The 15,358-nt window shown below is 50.5% G+C and overlaps 1 protein-coding gene across 1 annotated transcript in view; it reads left to right on the top strand.

Moving 5' to 3' along the window:
- The window catches only part of CPT1A (carnitine palmitoyltransferase 1A), a 939,552-nt gene extending 924,578 nt beyond the window's left edge, over positions 1–14,974 (top strand). The window contains 2 exon segments of the mRNA XM_029583120.1: positions 7,342–7,434; positions 14,453–14,974. Of these exon segments, the coding sequence (XP_029438980.1) occupies positions 7,342–7,434; positions 14,453–14,545 (186 nt within the window). The 3' untranslated portion in view covers positions 14,546–14,974.
- The last annotated feature ends 384 nt before the right edge of the window (positions 14,975–15,358 follow it).

A 15,358-nucleotide genomic window follows, 5' to 3' on the forward strand; every position in this document is an offset into this window, starting at 1 on the left:
CACATACACATGCTTTCTCACTGCACACTTGTGCTCCCTCTCATCTTCCCACATTCAATGCAAACTGTCTTACCCACACACACACGCTCTGTCACCCACAACACACACTTGCTCTTTCACCCTCCCACACACACGTTCTCTTACCTACTCACACACATATTCTCTCACCAAAACATACACGCACACACACATGCTTTCTCTCAACCACACATATACACTGCTTTCACTCACTTTTCTCTCTTGAACAGCAGCAGCAGTCCCATCTTCAGCTCCCTTTGATGGCCCAACTGTAGCATTGATGAGAGAGAGCCATTCCATTCCACTTCTTCAGAGGCCTCGCTGGCTACCCAGCTAATTCCGCCGGGGCTGCGATGCTCCTCCTCTTCCTGTCACACTGCCAATTCTGGCGGGGCCTTGCTTCTTTCCCTACTATGCTGCTAGGCCTCTGAGAGGGGAGCATCACTGCTGGCTGCTGGCACCCAGGTTGACATCAAAAAAGCCCTCAATGTCAGGCCACTGTTGATACATCATTTCAAGGTGCCAGCAGGCCAGAGATAATGAGGCAAATTGAGTAGGAGAAGGGCCAGAAAAAGCTTGTCATTGGACCGAATTTGGCCCGCAGGCTGTAGTTTATTCACCCTTGTCTAAGTTAAATAATGGAGTATCAGGGTGGTGGAGGTGCACAAGTATAAGTATAAAAGACCGGATTTTAAAAACGTTACGCACGTAACCGGTCCTGTGCGTACCAGGCCTATTTTATAAAGGCCCAGCGGCTTTACATGCGTAAAGCCCCGGGACGCATGTAAGTCCCAGGGCTTGCAAAAAAGGGGTGGGTCGTGGGCAGTCCAGGGGGCAGTTTCAGGCTCCCAGCACAGCTGCCATATTTGCAGGTGCAAAAGTGCCAGAGCAGGTGCAAAAGGTAAAACAAAATGTTTGGGGGTGGTTAGAGTAGTGCTGGGGGGGGAAAGGTTAGGGGAAGGGTGGAAAGGTCAGGTTAGGGGGAGGGAACGGGAGAAGGCTGCAAGGCTCTGCGCAAACAAGGTGCACAATTGTGCACCCCCTTGCGGACGCCGACCCCTGATTTTATAACATGAGCGCGCCTGCACACGCAAATTATAAAATCGGGTGTACATGTGCACGCGCCAGGTAGCGCGCGCACATGTACGCCCGCTCGCAACCTTTTAAAATCTTCCCCAAAGTTTATTTATGTATTGCCTATGCTAGTGCCCTAGGTGGCTTACAAAGTAAAATTCACAATATTGTTTTCAGAAGCAGAAATCATACAGAATGTTTTATAACATACATGCCTTCACATATAGCTCAGGGTTATTACACACACACACACACATACACACGTGTAATTGTATGCCATAAAGAATATGTATGTAATTTTGTAAAATGGGAAAATAAATTCTTATGTTTTCCTGTATTGTAAATATACATATAAACTGAAACATATGTATGTACTTCTCGGGCAGAAATACATGTTTTTGTTTTTAAATAAATTGCACAGCTCCTGCCACACAATTGATAAAATACTTGCTTTCCTCGCGTGTAGCCAGATGGACTCAGAACAAGTGGGTATAGTGTGCTCGTGCTAGCAGTTGGAGACGGATCTGACGTCAGCACGGGTACATATACCCCTACAGGAAGTGAGGCAATTCAGTAATTTCCGTCTCCAAAGCAGTTTGGAGAGCCTGCACGCTCGCTGAGCGTGTTTTCCAATCTACTTTCTACTTTCTACTTGCTAAAATTCTACAGAACAACGAGCCCCACACTCCTGCAGTGATACCCTTGGGTCCCTCCCCCAGTTGAGTTTCCCGGGGTGATTTCCACGATCCCTCGGAGGTCTACACCTCGGTCCGGTGGCCGAATCGCGGCAGGGACCTAGCCCCCGAGCGTGGACCTAGAGGCAGCGGGAGCATTTCCTCAAGCGCAGCGGTGAAGGTATTTCCCCTCTCCCCCCGCAGCCGGAGACCGCCCGGGAAGCGCCGAGGATCAGGTAAGGCATACATCTCTTACTTTTGGTCTCCGAGGTACGAGGATCGGCGGCGTTGCCTGTATGCGGCACGCCGCGGAGGTCGCCATTTTGTCGGCCTTGTTCAGGCATATTGTATTCAGCGTATATTGCTGACCGCATATTATTGAGCGCATATTATATTGAGCATATATTGCTGACCACATATTATTGAGTGCATATTGTATTGAGCGTATATTGCTGACAGCATATTATTGAGCGCATATTGTATTGAGCGCATATTGTATTGAACGTATATCGCTGACCGCATATTATATTAGGCGCATATTCTACAGCGCGCAATGGAACACTCGAGCGCCCCGGCGTCTCCTGCGGCGGCGCCTCCTGATTCCGGCGTGAAAACTCTCGGCCTCTGCTCAGCATGCCAGCTTAGGGCCACGCACAGCGAGGAGCCAGACTCCCTTTGTGCCCAATGTGAGGAGGCCGTGGGAGCCTCGGGCCATGACCAGTCTCAACTGAGGTTTGTCGACAGTTCCCCAGGGGCCACCCCGGATCTAGCGGGCAGTCTCGAACAACCTGGAGTCCCGGGGGACCTGGTACCCCGACGACTAGAGACCGCCTCCATTTCTTGGGTGGATCTCTTTAAGAGGATCCATGCCTTTGTACAGATGCAATCAGCTTCCCGTCCAGGCCCTGCTGCTGCTCCAGCTGATCCTGCCCCTGGACCTTCGCGCCCTTATCGTGGGCACCCGCCTCCGGGCAGTCCGGTTCAGGCGGACCCTGATGTTTCAGAGGACGAGTCCGAACCCCCCGAGGAGGGGGAACTTCCCTCTGGGATTGAGCCATATCGAACCATGAGGCGGTTCTTTCCCAAGGAAGATCTCTCCGACCTGGTATCTCAGTGCCTGGCGGAGTTGGCTATTACAGGCCCCAGCACTACGGTGCCATCTACGCAGAACCCTCTGCTGGAAGGTCTTCGTCCTACAGCCCGCCATTTTTCTCTTCTTGCAAGCAGCACAGCAACTGATAGATTTGGAATGGGCTGCACCAACGGCCTCATTCAAAGGGGGTCGGGCCCTGATGGGCATGTACCCCCTGGATCCGGCAATCAATGAGATGCTGGCGTGCCCTCAGGTGGACGCCTTGGTTAGCGCGGTGGTCAAGCACACTACCATTCCAGTTGAGGGGGGGCGGCCTCAAGGAACCTCATGACCCACGACTAGACGCCATCCTGAAACAGACCTTTGAGGTGGCAGCTCTATCTTTGCGAATCGCAATCTGCTGCACAGTGGTGACAGGTTCCTGTTTGTCACAGGTCAGGAACAATGCTCCGGCAGCGGACATGGAGTCCGCTCTCTCGTTCCTCACGGATGCTGCATCCGACCTAGTCCGTATAACAGCCAAGGGGATCTCATCCTCTGTAACTGCCAGGAGGCAGCTCTGGATACGGAATTGGTCAGCCGATGCTCCTTCTAAGACACGCCTCACCAGAATGCCCTTTGAGGGCTCTCTCCTGTTCGGCAGCGACCTTGATAAACTGGCCAGCACATGGGGCGCCTCTCCAGTACCTCGACTGCCGGAAGATAGGTTCAAAAGGAACCAGCGCGCCTTTCCGAGGCCCTCCAGAGGTAGAAGCTCCCAACGCTTCACTCCCTATAGGAGTCGCTACCAGGCACCTCGTCCTCAGGCCAGGAACCAGGCCTTTCGGACCAAGCAGCATAAGAGGGGAACCGGCTCGGGTTCAGGGCCCGGCCGCGCCTCCCAATGAGAATCAGCCGATCCATCCGGGGGACGGAGCCATAGGGGGCAGGTTAACCCTCTTCTACCCCAGATGGATCGAGATAACGTCGGATCAGTGGGTCCTCGCCATCATCCGAGAGGGGTATTATCTGGACTTCCATCACATCCCTCCGGACAGGTTTGTGGAATCTCCGTGTCCAATCCACAAGAAGGCAGCATTGGAAGCTACCCTGGCGAGGCTCTTGTCCTTGAAAGCCATAATCCCAGTACCTGCATGGGAAATGGATTCTGGACATTATTCCATTTATTTCATGGTACCCAAGAAAGAGGGCACTTTCCGGCCCGTACTGGACCTCAAGTCAGTCAACCGATACTTAAGGGTCCCGGGGTTTCGCATGGAAACTCTGCGCTCAGTCAAGACCACAGTACAGCCAGGAGAATTCCTCACGGCCTTAGACTTGTCAGAAGCCTACCTGCATATCCCGATCCATCCGGATCATCAGCGCTACCTACGCTTCAAGGTTCTGGGACGCCACTTCCAATTCCGGGCTTTGCCCTTCGGGCTAGCCACGGCGCCGCGGACCTTCACCAAGGTGATTGTAGTGGTAGCAGAGGCGCTCAGACGGGAAGGAATCCTGGTCCATCCCTACCTAGACGATCGGCTGATCAGGGCGAAATCACGAGAGGAGAGCCATCGGGCAACCAACAGAGTGATCGCCCTTCTGGAAAGCCTGGGATGGGTAGTCAATCTAAACAAGAGTTGCCTACAGCCTTCCCAATCACTGGAATACCTGGGAGTCCAGTTCGACACCCAGGCAGACAAAGTCAGTCTCACAACCAAGAGAAGGTTAAAACTTCAGACACGTCTCCGGTCCTTGATGGGAGCCAGCCGGCCCATAGCTTGGGATTATCTGCAGGTTCTCGGCCTCATAGCATCCACCCTGGAAGTCGTACCCTGGGCAAGGGCCCATATGAGACCTCTGCAACGCTCCCTGCTCTCTCGCTTGAGCCCCCGCTTCCGGAATTACTCCGTGCATCTACCTCTACCAGCCAGAGTGCGGACCCAGTTACGGTGGTGGTTGCAGTACAACCACACGAGCAGGGGGTCGAAGATGTCCTCCCCCACATGGATTCTGCTCACCACAGATGCCAGCCTGAGTAGATGGGAAGCACACTGCGAAGAACTCACCGCCCAAGGGCGGTGGAACAGAGAAGAAGCAGGGTGGATCATCAACAGTCTAGAAGCACGGGCAGTCCGGTTAGCCTGCCTGCAATTTGCTAACAGACTGCGGAAGAGGGCAGTCAGAGTGATGTCCGACAACGCCACCACGGTGGCATACATCAACCGTCAGGGCGGAACCAGAAGCCGACAGGTGTCCCTAGAGATAGCCCCGCTGATGGCTTGGGCAGAGGCGAATCTTCAGGACAGCTCCGCCGTCCACATTGCCGGGAGGGACAACACCACGGCAGACTTCCTCAGCAGAGAAAGCCTAAATCCGGGGGAATGGCAGCTGTCGCCCACAGCCTTCCAGATGATTGTGGATCACTGGGGGATTCCGGACATGGACTTACTAGCGGACAGGTCCAATGCTCAAGTGCCCAGATACTTCAGCTGCAAGCGAGATCCGTTCTCTCACCGGATCGACGCCCTGGTTCAGCCATGGCCTCCAGGGACCCTGCTATATGCTTTTCCTCCGTGGCCCCTGCTAGGCACCCTTATCCACAAGATTCAGAAGCACCGGGGCCTAGTTCTTCTAGTGGCACCAGATTGGCCAAGAAGACCCTGGTATGCGGACATGAGAAGACTACTGGCAGGGGAGCCTCTTCCCCTGCCTCCGCTCAGGGACCTGCTACGTCAAGATCCCATCCTTCATGAGGATCCAGCTCAATTCTCTCTTACGGTCTGGCCATTGAGAGGACTAGACTGAAGAAAAGAGGTTACTCGGAGCCGCTGATAGATACACTCCTCCGAGCTCGCAAGTTTTCCACATCCCTCACCTACATAAGGATCTGGAGAGTATTTGAAGCCTGGTGCGACACTCATGGCACCAATCCACATGCGACCACAATCCCTATTGTTCTGGATTTCCTGCAGGATGGGCTTCAGAAAGGTCTCTCCCTAAGCTCCATCAAAGTTCAGGTGGCTGCGCTGTCTTCCTACGGTCCCAGGAGGGATGGCAAGACCATTGCCACGCACCCAGATGTTTCCCGCTTCCTGAAAGGAGTCAAGCACATTCGTCCGCCACTGAAGTGGCCAGTGCCCCTGTGGAACCTCAACATAGTTTTGGATTTCCTCGCGGGAGCCACCTTCAGACCCCTTCGGGGCCTGTCTCTCCGTTCTCTAACTTTGAAGATGGTGTTCTTGCTGGCTGTGTGTTCAGCACGCCGCATCTTGGAGCTACAAGCGCTGTCCTGCCGTGATCCCTTTCTCAGAATCATTCCAGAGGCTATCCATCTTCGCACGGTTCCCTCCTTTTTACCTAAAGTAGTCTCACAATTTCACATCAACCAAACGATATCCTTGCCAACTACGGCAGGTTTGAAGAAATCAGAAGAAGGGCGTTTGCTATGCCATCTCGACATCGGCAGATTGCTGCCCAGATACCTGGAAATGACAGAAGCAGTACGAAAGACGTACCATCTGTTCGTCCTTCACAGCGGGAAGAAACAAGGGGAAGTGGCCTCTCGGCCCACCATCGCCCGCTGAATTAAAGAAGTTATCAGAGCGGCCTACGTAGAGGCCGGGAAGTCACCGCCTCTACAAGTCAAGGCTCATTCTACCAGAGCCCAAGCAGCATCTTGGGCAGAATCTAGGATGCTGTCGCCTGCAGAAATATGTAAAGCGGCGACATGGTCCTCCCTCCATACCGTCTCCAGGTTCTACCGTCTGGATGTCCAGGCCAGGGAGGACACAGCATTTGCGAGGGCAGTCCTACGCGGTCCTCAGGCAACCTCCCACCCAGTCCGGGAGTAAAGCTTTTGTGCATCCCACTTGTTCTGAGTCCATCTGGCTACACGCTCGGAAATGTTGAGATTACTTACCTGATAATCTCGTTTTCCTTAGTGTAGACAGATGGACTCAGCATCCCGCCCGGCTGCCAGTATACATGGGTTTCACCGATTCAAGGTAAGCCATGTCATTTTCTTACATAAGAGCGTCCCCCTTCGCTAGATGTCGACGCCTTCCGGTTGGGAATGCTGGCGGTCTCCAGCTCCTATCAATCGGTCAGGGGAATCCTGTTTTCACTATTTCATTGATCGTCAGTACACATATATCCATAACAGCTTTTGCAAGGAAGATTACTGAATTGCCTCACTTCCTGTGGGGTTATATGTACCCGTGCTGACGTCAGATCCATCTCCAACTGCTAGCACGAGCACACTATACCCACTTGTTCTGAGTCCATCTGTCTACACTAAGGAAAACGAGATTATCAGGTAAGTAATCTCAACAATAAATCTCTGTGGCTCCACTTACATGTGCATTTGGTGACTTACACAGACTATTGAAAATTAGGCTTATATGCATAACATTTTTAAAAATAAATAAATCTTTCATTCTATTCCAAGAAGCAACGGTTGACTAGATTAGTAAAATTCAGTGAAGTTTTCTGTCTCCACAGGTTGCTGATGATGGCTATGGTGTATCATATGTTACTGTAGGAGAAAACCTGATCAATTTCCATGTGTCCAGCAAATATTCTAGCCCTGAAACGGTAAGCATGATGGAAGCTTCAGCACATACCATTTGCATATATGTGAAAGAGCAAAAGCAGGAATATGATAATGCCATGCTCTGTATCAATTCATGCTGCGGCTACACCTTGAGTACTGCATGCAATTCTGATTGTCGCATTTCAATAAATATATAGCAGAACTAAAATTAGGAATCACCATTCAGGAAAATGATCTAGGCATCATTGTCGATAATACATTGAACTCTTCTGCTCACTGTTTAACAGCAGCCAAGAAAGCAGATAGAATGCTAGGAATTATTAGGAAAGCAATGGAGAATAAAACAATATCAGTATGCCTCTGTATCGCTCCATGGTGTGACCTCATCTTGTGTGCAGTCTGGTTACACATCTCAAAAAAGATATAGCAGAATTAGAAAAGGTACAGAAAAGGGCAACCAAAATGATAAAAGGATGATATGATTCCTCTATGAAGAAAGGTTAAAGAGGGTAGGACTCTTCAGCTTAGAGAAGAGATGACAAAGGGGAAATATAATAGAGGTCTAGAAATTAATGAGTGGAATGTATAAACTTGGCTCTTCAGTCAGGCTTTCCAATCACCAGAGTGTAACTAAGCACTTCCTCCTGACTTTCAGATCCTTTCATTACAGTGTATCACTAACATCACAGACTCTTAATTTTACACCTTCTTAATCGCAATTTGATCTTAACATAGACAAATCATATAATATATAATTGTATCTTTGTATAATGTTTGGTAGCCCGGTTGTCGCTACTATAGTTCTTTGTAAAAAAAAAAAAAAAAAAAAAAAAGTTGAACACACGTTCTGTTTAATGTTAAATATTAATTTATTATGGTCACTTCTCAATGTTCCTTGTAATAAGCCCAGGCTGGACTGTCCCAACCAGGGCAACTTATTGTTTAATGTAAACCGGATTGATTTGTATTGTATACAGGAATTCCGGTATATAAAAATTAAAAAAAAAATAAAATAATTGTTTTGCTCTTTCAAAGAATATAAAGACTAGGAGACCCACAATGAAGTTACTAGGTCAGTGATGGCGAACTCCAGTCCTTGAGTACCACAAATAGGCCAGGTTTTCATAATATCCACAATGAATATGCATGAGAAAGATTTGCATGTACTGCCTCCATTGTATGCAAATCTAATTGCAAATCAAATTGTGGCACTTGAGGACTGGAGTTTGCCATCACTATACTAGGTGATACATTTAAAACTAATAAGAGAAAATATTTTTTTACTCAATGCATAATTAAGCTCTGAATTCATTGCCAGAGGATATGGTGAAAGCTATTAGTGTAGCTGTATTTAAAAAAGGTTTGCATAAGTTCCTGAAGGAAGAATCCATAAACCATTATTAAGGTGGAGTTGCAGAAATCATAAGAGCATAAGAAGTTGCCATTCTGGATCACACTCAGGAAGGACTTAAATTTCTATTGTAAGTTCTCTGGGGCTGGAACCTATAGCTTAACAATGCGTAAGCTTTCTTGGGAAGGCACCTACAACTGAACAGTATGCCAAAGTCAGGATGTACAGCGCCAAAGTCAGGATGTACAGGACCAAAGTGCCTACTATTCAGCTGAAAGTGTATTCCCCAGAGAGCATTTGTTTTGTTCATCTGTAGGTGCAAACCCAAGAGAACTTAAGCCAGAAATGTCTTAGGCCTGAAGTTGAATAAACTAACATTTCCTAACGTGTAGCAGATGGACTCAGAACAAATGGGTATAGTGTGCTCGTGCTAGCAGTTGGAGACGGATCTGACGTCAGCAAGTGGTACATATACCCCTGCAGGAAGTGCAGCAACTCAGTAATTTCCGTCTCCAAAGCAGTTTGGAGTAGAGATGTGAATCGGAACTGAAATCGGATCCGATTCTGGTTCCGATTCACATCTCTAGTTTGGAGCTACCTCACACTCGCTGAGCGTTTTTCCAAATTCTAACGATTAAAACTCATAGAAGGATCCTACCTGAAGACGAGTTTTCCCCCGAGGTGAGCTAAGCGCATGTTGAGAGGCGCACGTTGCTATTAGTAGGCGCACATCTTTCGCGCATATTACAAGGCGCATACTTCGGCTGGGAGCGCACCGGCGCATAGAGAGATCAGACGCGATGGAGCGTATGAGAGCCCATGCGTCCGCAGTGCAGGCACCTCCAGAATCGGGCATAAGAGCTCTAGGCCTCTGCTCAGCATGCCACCTCAGAGCCAATCAGAGCAAGAAAGCAGACTCCCTATGTGCCCAATGTGAGGAGGCTCTGGGAGTTCCAGGCCAGGGCCGGTCCCAGCCCAGCGTACTTGCCAGTTCCTCAGGGAACACCCCGGACCTAGCAGGCTGCGGGGAGCAGCTGGGGAATCCTAGAGACCTGGTGCCCCTAAGGCTAGAACCTGCTTCGCTCTCCTGGGTGGAATTATTCAAGGGGATTCACGCCTTTGTCAAGATGCAGTCTGATCCCCGAATGGACCCGTACGTACCGGATGACCCTGCCCCTGGACCCTCAAGACCTAGGCGCGGCCACTCGCCACCCGGAAGCCCCACGTATGGGGATTCAGATTGCTCCGAGGAAGAAGGCGTGCCCCCCGAGGAGGGAGAACTCCCCTCGGGGATAGAGCCGTATCAAACCATGAGACGCTTCTTTCTTAAAGAGGATCTCCCAGACCTGGTCTCTCAATGCCTGTCTGAGCTGGCTATCCCGGGCCATGGCACCCCAGGGGAACCTAGAATGAACCCCCTCCTAGAGGGCCTGCGCCAAACAGCTCACCATTTTCCCCTCCTACAAGCAGCACATCAGCTAATCGATCTGGAGTGGAATGCGCCGGAGGCCTCATTCAAAGGGGGTCGGGCCTTGTCTGGCATGTACCCCCTGGACCCGGCAACCAAGGAATTGCTGGCATGCTCCAAGGTAGACGCCATAGTTTGCGCAATTGTGAAGCGCACCACCATTCCAGTGGAGGGGGGGGCGGCTCTCAAGGATGCACATGACCGGCGCATGGACGCCATTCTGAAACAAGCCTTTGAGGTGGCAGCCATGTCTCTGCGAATTGCGACCTGCTGCACCGTGGTGACGCGTTCCTGTTTATCACAAGCCAGGAACAACACCCCGGGAGAAGAGATGGAATCAGCCCTCTCGTTCCTCACTGACGCTGCCTCCGACTTAGTTCATACGGCAGCCAAGGGAGTGTCATCCTCAGTGGCAGCCAGGAGACAGCTCTGGCTATGAAATTGGTCGGCCGACTCCTCCTCCAAGACGCACCTTACAAGAATGCCCTTTAAGGGATCCCTCCTGTTCGGCAGCGACCTTGAGAAACTGGCTAATAAATGGGGCGCCTCTCCATTACCCCGTCTACCAGAAGACAAGTCAAGGAGGAACCAGCGCCCTTTTCCTAGGCCATCCACAGGTAGAAGCTCTCAGCGCTTCAACCCTTACAGGGCTCGCTACCAAGCACCTCGTTCTCAGACCAGGAATCAGTCCTTTCGGGCCAAGCACAACAAGAGGAGAACCGGCTCGGGTTCGGGTCCCAGCTGCACCCCACAATGAGATTCAGCTGACCCATCTGGGGGAAGAAGCCATAGGGGCCAGGCTAACCCTATTCTACCACAGGTGGGTCCAGATTACTTCGGACCAGTGGGTCCTCGCCATTGTCCGGGAAGGGTATTACCTGGACTTCCTTAGTCTCCCTCCGGACAAGTTTGTGGAATCTCCTTGTCCGCCCCTCAAGAGGGCGGCGCTGGAAGCTACCTTGGGGAGGCTCCTGTCCCTAAAAGCCATAATCCCAGTGCCTGCATGGGAGATAATTTCTGGGCATTACTCCATTTATTTCATCGTACCCAAGAAGGGGGGCACCTTCAGACCCGTCCTGGACCTCAAGTCAGTCAACCGGCACTTAAGGGTTCCAGGATTTCGCATGGAAACTCTGCAGTCAGTCCAAAGTGCAATACAGCCAGGGGAATATCTCACATCCCTGGATCTGTCAGAAGCTTACTTGCATATCCCAATCCATCGGGATCACCAGCGCTACTTACGCTTCAAAGTCCTGGGACAACACTTTCAGTTCCGGGCTCTTCTCTTCGGGTTAGCCACCGCACCGCGGACCTTTACCAAGGTAATAGTAGTGTTGGTGGCGTCACTCCGGAAGGAAGGAATTCTCGTCCATCCCTACCTAGACGATTGGCTGATCAGGGCAAAGTCACCGGAGGAGAGCCACCAGGCAACCAACAGAGTTATATCTCTTCTGGAAAGCCTAGGATGGGTAGTCAACATAAACAAGAGCTCCCTACAGCCTTCGCAGTCGCTGGAATACCTAGGAGTCCGATTCGACACCCAGGGAGACAAAGTCAGCCTGACATCCAAGAGGAAAACAAAACTCCGGAATCGTTTACAGACTTTGCTGAGCGCCACCCGGCCCACAGCTTGGGATTACCTACAGGTCCTCGGCCTAATGGCCTCCACTCTGGAAGTGGTACCATGGGCACGGGCCCATATGAGACCGTTACAACGCTCCCTCCTATCTCAATGGAGCCCACGATTACAGAATTACACCGTGCATCTACCTCTACCAGCCAGAGTACGGCATCAGTTACGGTGGTGGCTGCAGCCCGGCCACACGAGCCGGGGGTCAAAAATGTCCTCTCCAACCTGGACCCTGCTCACTACAGATGCCAGCCTGAGCGGCTGGGGAGCACACTGCGAAGAACTAACCGCCCAAGGGCGGTGGAACAGAGAAGAGTCGGGGTGGAATATCAACCGACTAGAGGCACGGGCAGTCAGGTTAGCATGCCTGCAATTTGCCCACAGACTTCGCAACAGAGCGGTCAGAGTGATGTCGGACAATGCCACCACGGTGGCATACATCAACCGACAGGGTGGAACCAGAAGCTGACAGGTATCCCTAGAAATAGCCCCCCTGATGGCTTGGGCGGAAGCAAATCTCCAGGACATCTCCGCCGTCCACATCGCCGGGAAGGACAACACCACGGCAGACTTCCTCAGCAGAGAAAGCCTAAATCCGGGGGAATGGCAGCTGTCGCCCACAGCTTTCCAGATGATCATGGATCAGTGGGGGTCGCCAGGCATGGACCTACTAGCGGACAGGTCCAACGCTCAAGTACCCAGATATTTCAATCGCAGGTGAGACCCTCTATCCCAGGTGATCAACGCCCTGGTACAGCCATGGCCTCAGGGGATCCTGCTATATGCCTTTCCCCCATGGCCCCTGCTGGGCGCCATTATACACAAGATTCAGCAGCACAGAGGCCTAGTTCTTCTGGTGGCCCCGGACTGGCCAAGAAGACCCTGGTACGCAGACATGAGAAGACTGCTGGCAGGGGATCCTCTACCCCTGCCCCCTCACAGGGACCTGCTACGGTCCTGTGAGGGACGGTCGACATCGGCAGGCTGCAGGTCCCTGTGAGGGGACCGTAGCAGTTCCCCTCACAGGGACCTGCTACGGTCCCAGGAGTGACGGCAACAGCATTGCCACACACCCAGACATTTCATGTTTCCTGAAAGGAGTCAAACACATTCGCCCGCCACTGAGGTGGCCGGTGCCCCTGTGGAACCTCAACCTAGTTTTGGAATTCCTAGCGGGACCCGCCTTCAGACCCCTCCGAGGCCTGTCCCTCCATTTGTTAACCTTGAAGATGGTGTTCTTGCTGGCCGTATGCTCAGCACGCCGCATCTCAGAGCTACAAGCGCTGTCCTGCCGCGATCCGTTTCTCAGAATCACCCCAGGGGCTATCCATCTTCGCACCGTTCCTTCTTTCTTACCCAGAATAGTCTCACACTTCCACCTCAACCAAACCATATCCTTGCCAACCACGGAAGGTTTGAAGAAGTCTGAAGAAGGTCGAATACTGCGCCATCTCGACATCGGCAGGCTGCTGTCCAGATACCTGGAAATGTCGGAAGCAGTACGAAAGACGGACCACCTGTTCGTCCTTCACAGTAGGAAGAAGCAAGGGGAAGCGGCCTCACGGGCAAAGAAGTTATCAAAGAAGTTATCAAGGGCAAAGAAGTTATCAAAGACGTTATCAAGGCGGCCTATGTAGAAGCGGGAAAACCACCACCTCTACGGGTCAAGGCTCACGCTACCAGAGCGCAAGCGGCCTCCTGGGCAGAAACTAGGATGCTGTCGCCTGCAGAGATATGTAAAGCGGCAATGTGGTCCTCCCTCCATACCTTCTCCAGATTCTACCGTCTGGACGTCCAGGCCAGGGAGGAGACAGCATTTGCGAGGGCAATCCTAAACGGACCTCGGGCAGCCTCCCACCCAGTCCGGGAGTAGCTTTTGTACATCCCATTTGTTCTGAGTCCATCTGCTACACGCTAGGAAATGGAGAGATTACTTACCTAATAATCTCCTTTTCCTTAGTGTAGGCAGATGGACTCAGCATCCCGCCCGGCTGCCGATATACATGGGGATTCACCGACTCAAGGTAAGCCATGTTTTCTTACATAGGGCATCCACCCTGCCGGGTGTCGACGCCTTCCGGTTGAGAACACTGGCGGTCTCCAGCTACTGTCCATCGGTCAGGTTAATCATGTTCAGTTAATCAATCGGTCAGTCACACATATATTCATAAAGCTTTTGCAAGGAAGATTACTGAGTTGCTGCACTTCCTGCAGGGGTATATGTACCACATGCTGACGTCAGATCCGTCTCAAACTGCTAGCACGAGCACACTATACCCATTTGTTCTGAGTCCATCTGCCTACACTAAGGAAAACGAGATTATCAGGTAAGTAATCTCTCCATTTTTGGTCATCAAAGTTATTCTATTGCTATGCCCCATGTGGTAAAAACAGCTAGACAATACCACATGGATACAGCAATAGAATATCATAACCACTAGAAACATGACTTTATGTATATTTGTAATAAGAAAAATAGACCTTTTATTGAATAATTAACTAATAAAGAAAAATTGAATATTTTTAATTCTATTAATTTAGAAGAATGTGCATGTAAGATAGGTTGCATAAATCACTAGTGTTTTTCTTTAATGGTTTCCTTTCTTTCAGGATTCACATCGCTTTGGAAAGAACATTAAACAAGCATTGCTAGATATACTTGCTTTATTCAACCTCAGTACAAACAACAAAAAATCTGCTTAAAGAAATCTACTGAAAGAGCATGCTTCTGATGCAGCGAAGAGGAAACCTATGATTTGACCACTATTCTATGTGTACTGTATTTGCTCTGTTACTCCTTTCATTCTCCCATAAGGACAGCAGATACTCTATCAAACTCCATCACATTCTGTGATAGTAAATGCTCTGCTAGTGGTTAGGAAACTTCTGCATTCCCTGACAGCTCTCAGTCAGTGATTAGACACACACCCATTCTGACTAGAAAAAGAGATCTACCACATTTCCAGATGTGGTCAGTGCTTGGGGGAGGGAGGTGTTTAGATCAGATGTGCTTTCTTTGTAATGTGATATTGTGTTTTGACTGAATAATTCAGGGATTTTCTTGGATCCAGCATGACAAACATCATTTGAAGATTTGTGTGATACTACTTACTATAAAGTTTTCTTTGATCATTTTATTGTAAAAATATCAGTCTCCTGCAGAATATGTTTTCCATTGATAAGCAGAGCTTAATTAGCCATGATCTGTGGGAGATGTCATCCAGAGGCATTGAAAGACTCGTCTCTCTCCAAACTAGTAGAACCAGGGCCAATGCTAACTTTTTTGCTGCTCTGTATGAAAAATTACAGTGCTGCTCCCCCCTCCTCTGCTTATTCATTCAGTGTCTGTCCCAGGCCCATCAAATAAAACCCAGCTCTATCCTGCAAGCTAAGTTTTTAAAAACTGACATGCGCCCCCCCCAGTACCCATGGATAGGGAAGGGTATGAGGTACACTAGGCAAGTCTTACAGCCTTGTACACATGCCCCCACCCCACCCCACACACATACACACACA

Source organism: Rhinatrema bivittatum, chromosome 17, assembly GCF_901001135.1.
Source record: "Rhinatrema bivittatum chromosome 17, aRhiBiv1.1, whole genome shotgun sequence".
Classification (NCBI taxonomy): Eukaryota; Metazoa; Chordata; class Amphibia; order Gymnophiona; family Rhinatrematidae; genus Rhinatrema; species Rhinatrema bivittatum.